Source organism: Tursiops truncatus, chromosome 16, assembly GCF_011762595.2.
Source record: "Tursiops truncatus isolate mTurTru1 chromosome 16, mTurTru1.mat.Y, whole genome shotgun sequence".
NCBI lineage: Eukaryota > Metazoa > Chordata > Mammalia > Artiodactyla > Delphinidae > Tursiops > Tursiops truncatus.
Genome location: NC_047049.1, coordinates 45,375,951 through 45,389,960, shown reverse-complemented (window position 1 = coordinate 45,389,960; position 14,010 = coordinate 45,375,951). Strand labels below are relative to the sequence as shown.

General features: G+C 35.1%; 1 protein-coding gene across 5 annotated transcripts in view; it reads right to left on the bottom strand.

Moving 5' to 3' along the window:
* PARG (poly(ADP-ribose) glycohydrolase) overlaps nucleotides 1-14,010 on the bottom strand; it is a 113,180-nt gene that overhangs the window by 60,311 nt on the left and 38,859 nt on the right. For 3 of the 5 annotated variants that reach the window (XM_033841668.2, XM_019929407.3, XM_019929618.3), the window contains exons 8-9: nucleotides 8,691-8,756; nucleotides 3,007-3,099 (exon numbers count right to left, since the gene is read on the bottom strand). In XM_033841668.2, the coding sequence (XP_033697559.1) occupies nucleotides 3,007-3,099; nucleotides 8,691-8,756 (159 nt within the window). The remainder of the gene's footprint in view (nucleotides 1-3,006; nucleotides 3,100-8,690; nucleotides 8,757-14,010) is intronic. The other 2 variants (XM_019929484.3, XM_019929551.3) reach the window with 1 other exon arrangement.

The following is a 14,010-nucleotide window of genomic DNA, read 5'->3' as shown; positions in this document are numbered from 1 at the left end:
GAAGAAGACCTAAATAGACATTTCTCCAAAGAAGACATACAGATGGCCAAGAAGCACATGAAAAGCTGCTCAACATCACTAATTATTAGAGAAATACAAATCAAAACTACAATGAGGTATCACCTCACACCAGTTAGAATGGGCATCATCAGAAGATCCACAAACAACAAATGCTGGAGAGGATGTGGAGAAAAGGGAACCCTCTTGCACTGCTGGTGGGAATGTAAACTGATACAGCCACTATGGAGAACAGTATGGAGGTTCCTTAAAAAACTAAAAATAGAATTACCATATGGCCCAGCAATCCCACTACTGGGCATATACCCTGAGAAAACCATAATTCAAAATGACACATGCACCCCAATGTTCATTGCAGCACTATTTACAATAGCCAGGTCATGGAAGCAACCTAAATGCCCGTCGACAGACGAATGGATAAGAAGATGTGGTAAATATATACAATGGAATATTAGCCATACAAAGGAACGAAATTGGGTCATCTGTAGAGATGTGGATGGACCTAGAGACTGTCATACAGAGTAAATCAGAAAGAGGAAAACAAATATCGTATATTAACGCATATACGTGGAATCTAGAAAAATGGCACAGAGGAACTGGTTTGCAAGGCAGAAATAGAGACACAGATGTAGTGAACAAACGTATGGACACCTGGGGGGAAAGGAGTGGGAGGGTAGGATCAATTGGGAGATTGGGATTAACATATATACACTAATATGTATAAAACAGATAACTAATAAGGACCTGCTGTATAAAAAATTAAGTAATTTAAAAAAGCATGAATGAAGATCTTTCAAAAAGTTCATGTCCAAAATTTGTTTCCTTTAATTTAATTTTTATAAATCTAAAATTTACCTTTTAGATTTGGCCTAGAGAACATTAATATGATAAATCATTAAATAACAACATATGCAATTTAACTTGCCAAAGATATATTTCGATAACAAATTGAAATGTTAACTTTCACAGCAGAGATTTACCTTTTAGTCGAGGACAGAGGACAAAATTAAAATGTTCTCCCATTAGTACACTAATGGAAAGACATAGTTGTTTTAAGCCAGGAAAAAGAGATGGGAGCTGCAAATCTGATTTTGGTTCCACCCACTGACTTGTTATAGATTACAAACTTGGGTGCTTTTGAATGCATATCTCATTAAGTACAATAGGGAAACCTTCTCTCTAAAGCATGAAGGGAAGAGAAGAGGAGAAAGTGATTCCTATCTAAAGGCTATATTCGGTTAATTATGAACTACAGTGAATTTAAAAAGCATTTAATTAAGCACTATGTTAGACCTGGGGACACAAAGATGATCCCCCTTCAGGGAGAATATAATCTAGGGGAGGAGACATATAAAAACATAAATTACAAAATAATGTGCTAATAATAATAAGTATGATTCGAGTGCTACAGGAGTGATAAACTTTGGCTGGGAGACGTAGGAAAGGCTTCACAAGGGGCAGAACCTAAGAGGTAGTGAGAAATTTTACTACATAAGGAAAAAAGCAAGGAGAAAAAGAGAAAAGAATGAACATGAAACATAAGCAAGCAAATAACTTCCAACATAAACAACAAGAAGTTGAGTTTTAAAATATATTTTCTCTGCCCAATAGAAAAACTTATTTCAGACACAATGAATTAATGAGGTGAAATTACAGTTACCTAAAATTGGAAATATCACAGTATAATGCTAACAAACATGGCACACGGAAAAACATTCAGTGGTTCTCAACATTTGGACTCAGGCATTCGGACATGGCTTTTGGTTGCCCCAATGACTATGCTTGTGTTTTTTGTGCCGTTCCAATGATACACTGCAATGTGTGGGACCATCCTACACATTCAGAAATTGCTCTGCCCAAAATGTCCCTAGGGCCCCTGTGGATCAACAGTGTTAGCAGAAACCTGGCTAGCATCCATGTAGCCAGGGGGCTGGCCCTAGAAATAAATGAGAGGCGATTCAAGCTACTGTTGCGAGAAACACAGGAAAAGAATTATGAAGAACAAACCAACAACCTCTTATAATTACATCTACAAATTCTTTGATACTCTCCCCCCTTGACAGGCAGAGTCTAATTATCCTCTCCTTGAGTATGAGCTAGATTTATTGACTAAATTCTAATGCAGAGAAAAAATAGTGAAAGCGATAGTGTGTGCCTTCAGAAACGAGGTCAAAAAGGCACTGCCTCTTCCTGCCTCTCTCCTTTGGGTGGCTTTTTCTGGGGAACTTAGCAACCATGTCACGAGGATACCCAATCAGCCTACAGAGAGCCCCACAGCAAGGAACTAAGGCCTTCTGCCAGCAGTCATGTGAGTGAGCCAGCTGAGAGGTAGCTCCTCCAGCTTCAGTCAAACCTTCAGATGACTGCAGCCCTGCCCAATACCCTGACTGAAACCACAAGAGAGATCCCGAGCCAGTACCAGTCAGCTAAGCTGCTCCCAAATTCCCAACAGAAACTGCGATAATAAAAGTTTCCTGTTTTAAACCACTAAATTTTGAGGTAGTTTGTTATGTAGCAATAAATAATACACTCCCACACAAAACAAAATAATACCAGATTCTTTCTTTTATTTTTAAAAGTTAAGAATGTATCATGAACTCATTTGTTATACAATACACTACTTTGGGAGAGAGGGGAGGAAGGAGTAGGTATTAAGCCATTTTGAAGATAAAATTTTCTAAATCCATTAGTATGCTTTGAAATAATGACTATCCTTTTTTGAAAGTCAGAGATTATTTTTTAAAAAAAGAAAAAGAAGTATGAGCAAACATCAACACTGTAAACTGAAGCTCAGAAATTGAATGCTGCATTTTTAATGTCCACTCGCAGTGTTCTCTGTAGCCTCTAACCTTTTCCTTAGTATAGCAAAATCATCATACTCTGGCAAAAAACTGTTTCCCATCTCTCTGACCTTGACAATTAGAGTTTAAACGAAATTCAACTGTGAGTCTCAAGAAAGCTACTGAGGAAGAAGTTATTTCCACCAACCTGGGTGCAAATATTTGGCAGACAGAGTGCAATTTTCACCATATCAGGCAAAATGGACTGGTATAAGTGTTGAGCTTCTGCTTCTTCTAGTACCTGAAAACCAATAAAATGTTATCAGTGAATAATAACCAATGAACAAATATCTGTTATTAAATTACATATGTGCTTTATATAGGATCCCATAAGAAGGCATATTATCAGCATCACTGAACACATGCACAAGTACACCAACAGGTGCAGTAAGGAACTTACAAATTCATTTCCAAATGTATGTAATTCACCTAAATGCCCTCTGAAAATGAATCGAGTATCCCAAATATGAAATATCTATCATATCACATTCACAACTAAATAAATGCTTGCATATGAAAAACAGTACCTTCTGACCTCGGTTACATCAACTAAAAACTATTAGACCACAAAGAACTCTCTCAGAAGCCCTCAAGCTTCTACAGTCAGTAATTTAAAGAAATCACCATAAAAGCCACCCTAATCGTTTCAGAGCATATTATATGTGTCAAATCTAACCTACTGGGTAGTAAACAATGAAGTTCCAGGTGACTTACAATTTCCTTTTCTAGGCACCTTTAGGAAGTTAAAACCACGATTCCCATATCATAATTTGAAGTACAAGAAAGACGACATTCATGGCCTATTTCTGTCTTTTGTAATTTCCCATCTCTTCAATGCTTTAGAAATTACTTTAGGCCATTTAATCCAACTTCTCTCTAAACATCAGAGTATTTCTTTTAAAATACTGAAAATGAAAACACTCTTAATCTAGGGATTCTATATATACAGTCAGGATTAAAGTAAATCATGTATCTATCTGAAATCACATCTGAACTAGATAGATGAGGTCTCAGTTATAATCCAGTCTGATCCTGTCATTATTAAAGAGAAAAGAAAACTGAAGCCAAGGAGGTTACCTGATTATCCTAGACTGAAAATGTCAATTAGCAACTAAATCAGAACTAGAACCCAAGTATTCTGGCCTATATTCCACAGCTCTCCCCACTTCTCTATGTAACAAATGTGTGGGATTGATGAGGATACAGACTCTTTACAAATATCTATAGATTCCCTTTGCTATCAGGAGCTAAGCTGAAATAAAGGAATATTCATTTGTCTATCTACAGCTGGACACAGTATGTGTATAAATAGAAAAAGTAGCAAAGATAATTTACATTCACTCTGGTTTTGCAAGAAAATTCTAACAGGGCTTCCCTGGTGGCGCAGTGGTTGAGAGTCTGCCTGCCGATGCAGGGGACACGGGTTCGTGCCCCGGTCCGGGAAGATCCCACATGCCGCGGAGCGGCTAGGGCCGTGAGCCATGGCCGCTGAGCCTGCGCATCCGGAGCCTGTGCTCCGCAATGGGAGAGGCCACAACAGTGAAAGGTCCGCGTACCGCAAAAAAAAAAAAAAAAAAAAAAAAAAGTTCTAACACTAAGAATTTTCTTTATACCAAAGCTCTAAAATCCAAACCTATGCCCACCTCCCTCTTTAAATTAGGAAAATGGGAAAATTGATATTCAGAATGAACAGAAAGATATTTGCAATTCAGAGAGTGTAGGATCCAATTAATCATAGGTATATAAAAAACAAGCAAGAATACAATTATTAATTCTGGGGAAAACAAAAAGTTGTACAAGAGTAGAAAAGGAATCAGATCTCAGATATGAACAGTGTTTTTACCATCCTACTAAAAAACCAGAATACTGATCTAATTGAAATGAATATGATATCTATAGTGGAAAAGTGGGGAAACATAAATAAGGCTGTTAATGGTGACAGGGTTAAGTAAACAACAGCTAAATCCTAATCTTCTATAATGGGAAGTTAACACACTAAAAAAATAAATAAAGGCTAAAAGGTTCAAAGCCTCTTCATTATAAGCCTCTTTAATGCTAATAAAAAGAAAAACTAAATTAAAAAAATCATACATAGAAGGCATTCTATTTTAGAATTTTATTGTATATATTAAAGATACTTGCTTTCCTGTACCTGAAAATGCATAAAACATATTAATGTATTAAGATATTCAAATTCTTCTTATTCATAATTTATCTTTTTGTTTTTTAAAACATTTTATTTTGAAGTAATTATAGATTCACAGAAAGCTGCAAAAATAATATATGGAGGTCCGGTTTACCCCTCACCAAGTTTCCCTTAAAGGTTACATTTCAGATTAACTGTAACACAATATCAAAACCAGGTAATTAATATTGGTACAGTATGTGTGTATTGTTCTATGCTATTTTATCACGTGTACATTTGTGTAACCAAAATCAAGATGCAGAAGTGTTCCACTATAACAAAAGTCTCCTTTGTGCTACTAATTTATAGTCACACCCTCCTTCCAACCATCCCTAAGCCCTAGAAAGCACCAATCTGCTTTCCATCTCTGTAATTCTGTTGTGTTATACAAATGGAATCATATGGTGTGTGTCCTTTTAAGATAGACTTTTTTTCACCCAGTGTAATGTCCTTGAGATCTATTCAAGTTCATGCATGTATCAACAGTTAATTCCTAATGCTGAGTAGTATTCCATAGTATGAATATACCACAGTTTGTTTAACCATTTACCTACTGAGGGGCATTTTGGTTGTTTCAAGTTTTTGGCTATTACAAACAAGGCTGCCTTTTACTTTCAACCTGCCTATACTGTTATGTCTGAAATAATTTCTTGCAAGCAGCATATAATGTGTCAGGTTTTTTTAATCTACTCTGTAAATCGTTGTCTTTTAATTGGTGAACTTTGACATTTACATTTAATCATTGATAAATTAGAACATTTTAATTTTCTCTTTTTTTTACCTGTTTTCTTTTCCTTCATTCCTATGGGTTACTTGAACATATTTTAGAATTCCATTTTTATTTATCTAAAGTATATTTGAACACATCTCTTTGAACAGATTTTTTTAAAATTGGCTGCTCTAGGCATTCGTTATATATAACTTATCACTGTTTCCTGGTGTCAACATTTCACATGTTGCAGTAAAGTATAGAAACTTTACCTTTAAGGCTCTTTACCCACCCCCATTATAATTTTCTTTAATATTTCTCCACATACATTGAGAACATTTGATAGTGTTATAATGTTTGAAAATAGTGAAACAGAAAATGTCAAACACTATTTAGAATACTCAAGAAGAAAAGTCTACTATATTTTTACTCTTTCTACTGTTCTTTCTTCTCTCCTGGTGTTCCAAGATTCCATTTTATCATTTCCTTTCTGTTTCAAGAAATTCCTTCAGACATTCTTTTAGGATAGATCTATTAATGACAAATTCTCTTCCTTTCCTTCATCTGAGAATGTCACCGTTTCTCCTACAGTCCTGAAGGATATTTTCAATGGATATACACTTCTTTGTTGAAAGTTCTTTTCTCTTACTCCTTCAAAAATATTATGTCACTTCTTTCTGGCTTTCATATTTTCTGATGAGAAATCCAACAACATTCAAACTGTTTTTCCCCTACAGGCAATGTGTTATTTCTTTCTGGATGCTTTCAAAATTTTTTTCTTTGCCTTTAGTTTGAGGAAGTTTGACTATGATATGTCTTGGCATGGATTTCTTTGGGTTTATCCTGTAAGAGGTTTGCTCAGCTTCTTGATGTTTTCTGTCAAATCTGGGAAATTTTCAGCTATTATTTCTAGTTTTCAGCCACTATTTTTTGTTGTTGAGTATTTTTTTTATCCCTGCCCCTTTTCTCCTCTCCCTCCAGTACTAAAAAGGCATGACTGTTAAATATTTTTTAATAGTTCCATAGGTCCCTACACTTTTTTTAATAAATTTTAATGTTTCTTGAATGTAATGTTTGCTTGTTTGACCAGTAGTACAACCAGTATAGGAAATTTAGGAATTTAATTCAGATTTTCAAGCCAATATAAACCCCAAAATTATATATACTAGACCATTATGCTATTATTATTTTCTACATTATGAGAAAATCTGAAAGGAAATATATAGTCACTTTTAGACCAAAATTATTAAACCATTCTAACTTTTCTGAGTCACCTCAGAAAAAAAATGACATAAAAGTCTATTTCTTTCTGTTGTTCAGATGGATTCCTTTGTTCTTTTTCAAGTTTTCCAATTCTTTCCTCTGTCACCCCCACTCCCCATTGAGCCCATGCATTGCATTAAAAAAAAAATCAGGTATTATATTTTTCATTTCTAAAATTTCCATTTGGTTCTTCTTTATAGCTTCTATTTCTTTGCTGGGACTGTCTATTTTTCATTTGTTTCAAGGAGCTGTAATTGCTTATTGAAGCCTTTTTATGATGGCTGCTTTAAAGCCCTTGTTAGATAATTCTAACATCTGTGTTATCTCAGGGTTGGTATCTGTTGATTGTCTTCACATTTCAGTTGAGATTTTCCTGGTTCTTCGTGGAGCGATTTTTTATTGAAACCTGGATTTTATGTTATGAGACTTTGGATCTTATTTAAATCTTGTTTTAGCAGGTCTTCTGGGACACAGGAAGGGAGAGCCACCTCATTACTACCAGTCAGGAGTGAAAATTCTACTGCCCTTGTTGACTCCCAGGGCAGGGAGGGGGAAAGGCATCTTGATACCTTTGGGTTGGGGGGTGGGGGGGCGGATGCAGAGGGTGAAAGTTCAGGCTCCCCACCAGGCCTCTGCTGATACCACCCAGGTGCCATATTTTTCCAACAGCCCCACAGACCCTAGCTGGTCAGTCTTTTCTCCACCTTTCAGAGTCTTCTTATTCTTTTATAGTGTCCTGGGTTTTCAGCTGTATTTAGTAGAGGGATAAGGAGAAGTGTCTTTCCAAACATTTTTAACCTAAAGACATTTAACCTTAAGTGTCTAAATAGGCTGACAGCTTCTTCTCCTTTGGGTACCTGTCCTTGTCTTTTAAAACTGACATACGAGTAGCTCCTGCCATGCTTTGCTGACCATCACAAGCTTTAAAATATCACTTATTTATCTCATGAAGCATTATTGCACTGGACTTCTGTCAACACTTCAGACCTATGTCTAATGTTGCTTTGAAAACACAAAAGGGAAGATAAAAAATGTCATTTGAGAACATAGCCAACCCAACTACCATTTGAGATGGAATGCATAATTTAAAAAACTAGTATAATCTTATGCCCTCTTATATATTATTAGCATCTTTAAGCAAATCTTACCTTTTACAAATTATTATTTACTATTTATTAATCTGCACAATTTATTAATCTATACAATGCAAACCAAGACATTAGTATTAAAAAGTTTTTAAAATGTAAATCACTGCTTAACTTCAAGGGAAGAAGAGCCTTAAATAATAAATATTTATTTATAATATATCATATATTATATTATTTATAACGATGATGATGATTATAAGGAAATTAAGCATTTATATGATGATTAAATTCTCCCTGCCCTCTATTGGAGGGTCTGCATAATTATATATGGCAAGTCTTTGTGTGTGTGCATGTGTGTACATACCATCCTTTTATTCTCATCCCAAAAGTTGATTATGTATGTGTTTCACTCAGAACTGATACAAAGATTTTCAAAATTATAATGCTATTTTACCCATTTCCTCTCTTTAGACTATAGAGTTGTTCATCCATTCAACTAACCAGTAAATTTAAGTATCTATTATATGCCAGACACTGTGCCAGGACTGACAACAGAACTGTAAACAATAACAGACATGATCACTGACCTCATGAATCTCAAAGCAGAAAGTCCTATGCTCTTTCTGTGATCCCCTCAATATATCAGCCTTCACCTTGAAGGATAGTAATTATTGCAATTTCATCACAGTGGTCATGGAGAAGTTATCATTCTTCCTTAGCAGATGGAAGCATTAACAAACTACTAAAATAGAGCAACTTAATTTGTCAAATGTCAAAACATGATGAATGATTTAAATATCTAGAAGCTTACATATAGAAAAGAGATTTGTACTTATTTCTTCTTTCTTAGAATGCTTGATCAACTAAAACTAAATCTGTGAACTGTGCTCTAATACTAAGGGCATATTCATGCGTGACTAAGTACAGTGCCTGGCACACAGACAGTACTAAATAAATAATACTACTGAACTTTGAATGGGGAAGTGAAATCTGTAGCCGGTAAAATCAGAAAACTAGTGATATTTTAGTGAAGGAGAATATTTCCATAGATCTACTTCTTCAAAGAGTTCATAGGAAACAGCTTTTTAATCAGTCACAAATCAACAAATATAATAAACACCTCAAGTCACTCCATGTTATCTATTGATGTAAACCTAGGTAGATCCTAGTAAAAATTTTTAAAGTTACTAATACTCTTTTTTAATAAAAAATTTCAAAAAAGTTTATACAAAAGGTCTAGAACAATAAATTTTATGAAATAATTTTTTAACATAAAACATGTATCATCCCAATATCTAAATAGACATGGTGAAAAACCTCATAGTCCTATGATCCTAAAGTTAATATAACCATTTAAGTGTTTGTTACACTTAGGTATTTGTTTTCCTTCTCACACAGAAAAAAATTACTTAAAATCACGTTACTCTAACAATTCTGTATAATTTTTTCATTAGACAAAAGAATTTTCCACTTTGCTGTGTAGTCTTCATAAACATCACTAGCAACAAAATGTTTTTTTAAAAAGTCATGTATTTTCACTGTAGCAAATTAACATAAACAAAAAGAAAATAAATACCACCCACAAACCCACTATCAATATATATACTGCTAACATTTTGGCATATATCCTTCCAGTCTGTATTTTGTTTTCATTTACATAGTGGACACTTTCCCGTGTAAATAAATATAATCCTATATCACCATTTTCAGTAGCTGAGTATTATTAACAATTTGGACACACCATACCTTATTTCCCTATCTAATTCTGTTATGATAGATTTACAGGTTGTTGCCAATTTTTCACTCTTGAAATTACCATTGCAATGAATATCCTTGTACATACATCTTTCTGCAACTATTTGAATATCTCTATAAGTGAAAATGCTATATCAAAAAGCATAGGCTTTTTTTTTTTTTTTAAAGGTTTTTAATATATGCTGTCTAATCACCTTCCAGAAAGGTTCCATCAATTTATATTCTGGTGCTGTATATGAAAGTACTCAACTCCATACCTTACTAATACTGTGAATTCTCGTATTCTTGTTTTATTCACAATCTGATAGACTAAATTGACACCACTATTATTTTAATTTATGTTTATTTAATTACTAATGATGTTGAACTTTTTATCCCCGTGTATACAAACTCCTCTGTGATGAGCCTTAATCCTTCTTTTCTATTAATTTTTAAGTAATACGTGGATACATTCTTGCCTTAAAAATGTCAAACCATTCAGATGAAGTCAAAGCTCTTCTTAACCACAAATCCCCAATTCCAAACTACTTCTCAGACAAACAGATGCTTGTCTCCTTCCCAAACTACTTCTAAGCATTTCTACATATGTGCATACAGAAATTTAGCTTTCTGTTACATTAATTTTTAAACTAAATGGTATACTATATTTTTTGCAACTTGTTTTTTGCCTTAAGAGAAAGCCTTAGAAGTCTTTCCCCGTAATAGAATAAATGCTATACAGTATTTTCCACGGTATGGATATACAATTTTAACCATTCCTTATTGATGGCAATTAACTTTCCCAGAATTATGAAAAATTTCAAAAATACAGCAAAGCTAAAATAACTATACACTGAACACCCATAAACTCATTTTCTACAGTTAACATTTTACTCTATTTATTTTTGTCGCATACCTATCCATCCATCAATCCATTTTTTAAATGCATTTTGAAGTAAGTTGGGGGCATCAGTACATTTCACCCTGACCACTTCAGCCTCCATATAAATATAATTTAACATTTGTTTACAAGTTTTTTCATTTTGAGGTAAAATTTACATTCAATGAAATGAACTAACCCTAAGTGTACCATTCAATGACATTTTACAAATGCATACACCTGCATAAACTAAATCCCTATGAAGACACAGGATATTATTATACTATCACCCTAGAAGGTTCCCTCATGCCCCTTCCCAGGCAACTTTCCCACATCTGAGAGACTACCACTGTTCTAAATTTTCTTCTACCATAGATTAGTTTTGTCTCTTGTAAAACTTCATATATTGGAAACATGTGACATGTACTATATTATGTAAGGCTTTTTTTCCCCTCAGCACTGTGCTTTTGAGATGCATCTATGTTGTGTGTATCAGTGATTTTGTTCCCTTCTATTATTTTATTCTATTGTATAATTATACCACAATTTGTTTATTCATTCTCTTGTTCATAGACAAATGCACTATTTCCAGGATTTGGCTATTATAAGTAAAGCTGCTATAGACATTCTTCTATAAACACAGGATTTTTTGTGTATACGTATATTAATTTCTCTTGGGTAGGTTTAGAAAGGAAATGAAATGCATAGGTCATAGAGCAGGTATATGTTTAGTTTTCTAAAGAACTGCGAGACCTTTTTCCAACGTGGTAGTACCATTTTACAAACCCAACAACAAAGTATGAGAGTTCCAGTTGCTCCACATCTCTAGCTACATCTATTCATTTTCGTTTTAGCCCTTCTAGTGCCTGTGCACTAATACTTCATTCTAGTTTTAACTGGCATTTCCCCAATGACAAATGACACTGAGCATATTTTAATGTGCTAATTGGTCATTTGTATATCTTTCTTTGTGACCGGTCCTTTAAACTCTTTTAATTTTTTTTAATGGGGTGGTTTGTCCTTTTTTTTTTTTTTTGGTACACGGGCCTCTCACTGTTGTGGCCTCTCCCATTGCAGAGCACAGGCTCCGGACGCTCAGGCCCAGTGGCCATGGCTCACGGGCCCAGGCGCTCCGCAGCACGTGGGATCCTCCCGGGCCGGCATCGTCAGGCGGACTCTCAACCACTGCACCACCAGGGAAGCCCGGTTTGCCTTATTTTTAAATTGAGTTCTTTATATATTCTAAACATAAATCCTTTGTCAGATAAATATATATGCTTTGCAAATATTTTCTCCTTGCCTTTAGCTTGTCTATTCATTTTCTTAATGTCTTTTGATAAGTATTTAATTTTTTTCTTTTATGCTTAATGCTTTCTGTGTCCTAAGAAATCTTTGTCTATCCCTAAGTCACAAAGATGCTTTCTTCTAGAATCTTTATGGTTTTAGTTTTTGCATTTAGTTATTTTCTATGTATGCTGTATACAAAGAGTTGAAGTTCATTTTTTTTCCCCCATAAAGAAACCCAATTTTCCCAGCACCATTTGTTGAAAGATGTTTCTTTCCCCCATCGATTGCTTTGGCACCTTTGTTGAAAATCAAATGATTGTATAAGTATGGGTCTATTTCTGGGTTTTATGGGTTTTCCAGTGATCAATTTGATTCTTATGCCAGGACCACACTATATTAGTTTCCTTGGGCTGCTGTAACTATCACAAACTGGGTGGCTTAGAAAAACAAAGATTCATTCTCTCACAGTTCTGGAGGCCAGAATTCTGAAATCAAGGTGCTAACAGGGTCATGTTCCCTCTGAAGGCTCTCAGAAAGAATCCTTCCTTGCCTCTCCCAAGCTTCTGGTGCCTATGGGCAATCCTTGGAATTCCTTGGCTTTCAGAAGCTTTCAACAAATAGTGGCTACTATTATGGTGATGATGCATATTGTACCCTCTGCCTTGTTTAACCTTTTACTACAGTTAAACCACTAATTATGTGTCAAGACTAAGTTCACATCTCCTTGTGAAGAAGCCTCCCTTGACTTTCCTAATTCCTTCTTCCTCATGTGACTCTATAGTCACATGCACATACCTGTAGTACAGCACTTATTATGGTTTATTATAATTATTTATTTACATGTTCTTCTCCTCTCCTTCTCTAATCTGTGACACTGCAAAAGCAAGGATTGTATTTCATACATCTTGTATTCCAGTACCAAGCATAATATTTAGTACTCATTATTATTTGCTGAATAGAGTTGATGAAAATTTTAAAATTACATTTTATCCTGCAAGCATCCCTGCAAAACAGAAAGCAGAAGGACATCTGGAGAAACTGAAGCTCAAAGAATGTAAAGCCAATTTCCCACATTCAAACTTAATGGCATACATCGGGACTAGAGGCCAGGACTTTCCTTCCCAGGTTCACAAGGAAGGGTATTTTAGAGAATGGAGCACTTGGCCAAGAAACTGGAATGGAATGATAAGGATAATTCGAACTCTGTTTACCTTACAGAGTTATGAATGCTCAGCTACAACCGTGTTTTATGAATTCTAAAGCCCCATATATAAATGCAAAGTATTATTATCTACTGGGCCAGTAATTTATGCCCTTTCTGGAGCCTCCTCTTTCTTTCAAGACCCCCCATATCAATTAACTGCCAGTCCTACTGACTGATCCAGCGGCGTCACATATTCATTACCTCCTCTTAATCACTACTAAACTACCCTGACTCAGCCCCTCATTCAGTCTCACCAAGATTACTACAGTAATCTAACTGTTGCCCTGCCGCTAGCCCACCTTCAGTTTTAGCCCAAGTACACCCTGTTCCACTTGAAAGCTTTCAATGGCTTTTCCTTGCCTTTTCAGTACAGTACAAATCCTTCAATTAATAATCAAGCTATCTGGCCCTAGATGCTTATCTAGTCTTACTTAGGGCTCTCTCTGTCTCTCAAACTACCTTCTGTGCATTTTACATACTAGACATTTCAGCAATTTACTCTTCTCTAGCTCCTACCTGTGCTTCCACAAATACAATCTGTGCTACGCCTGGAATATCTTTCCTACTCTAAAACTTACCTAACCTTTTAATGTCTTACTCAAACAATACACTGCTTCAAAGTCTATCTAAATGGACGTACCAACTAGAAGGTAACTCTTCCTCTTATAATTTAATTGTCTGTTTTTTCACAAGACACTTAAGACTTCCTGCTTTATGTTGTAGTTATTTATGGACATGCATTCTAGAGTTTACTAGAAGTTCCTTGCATACAAGATTGACATTGATTCACTATGCTAGAACA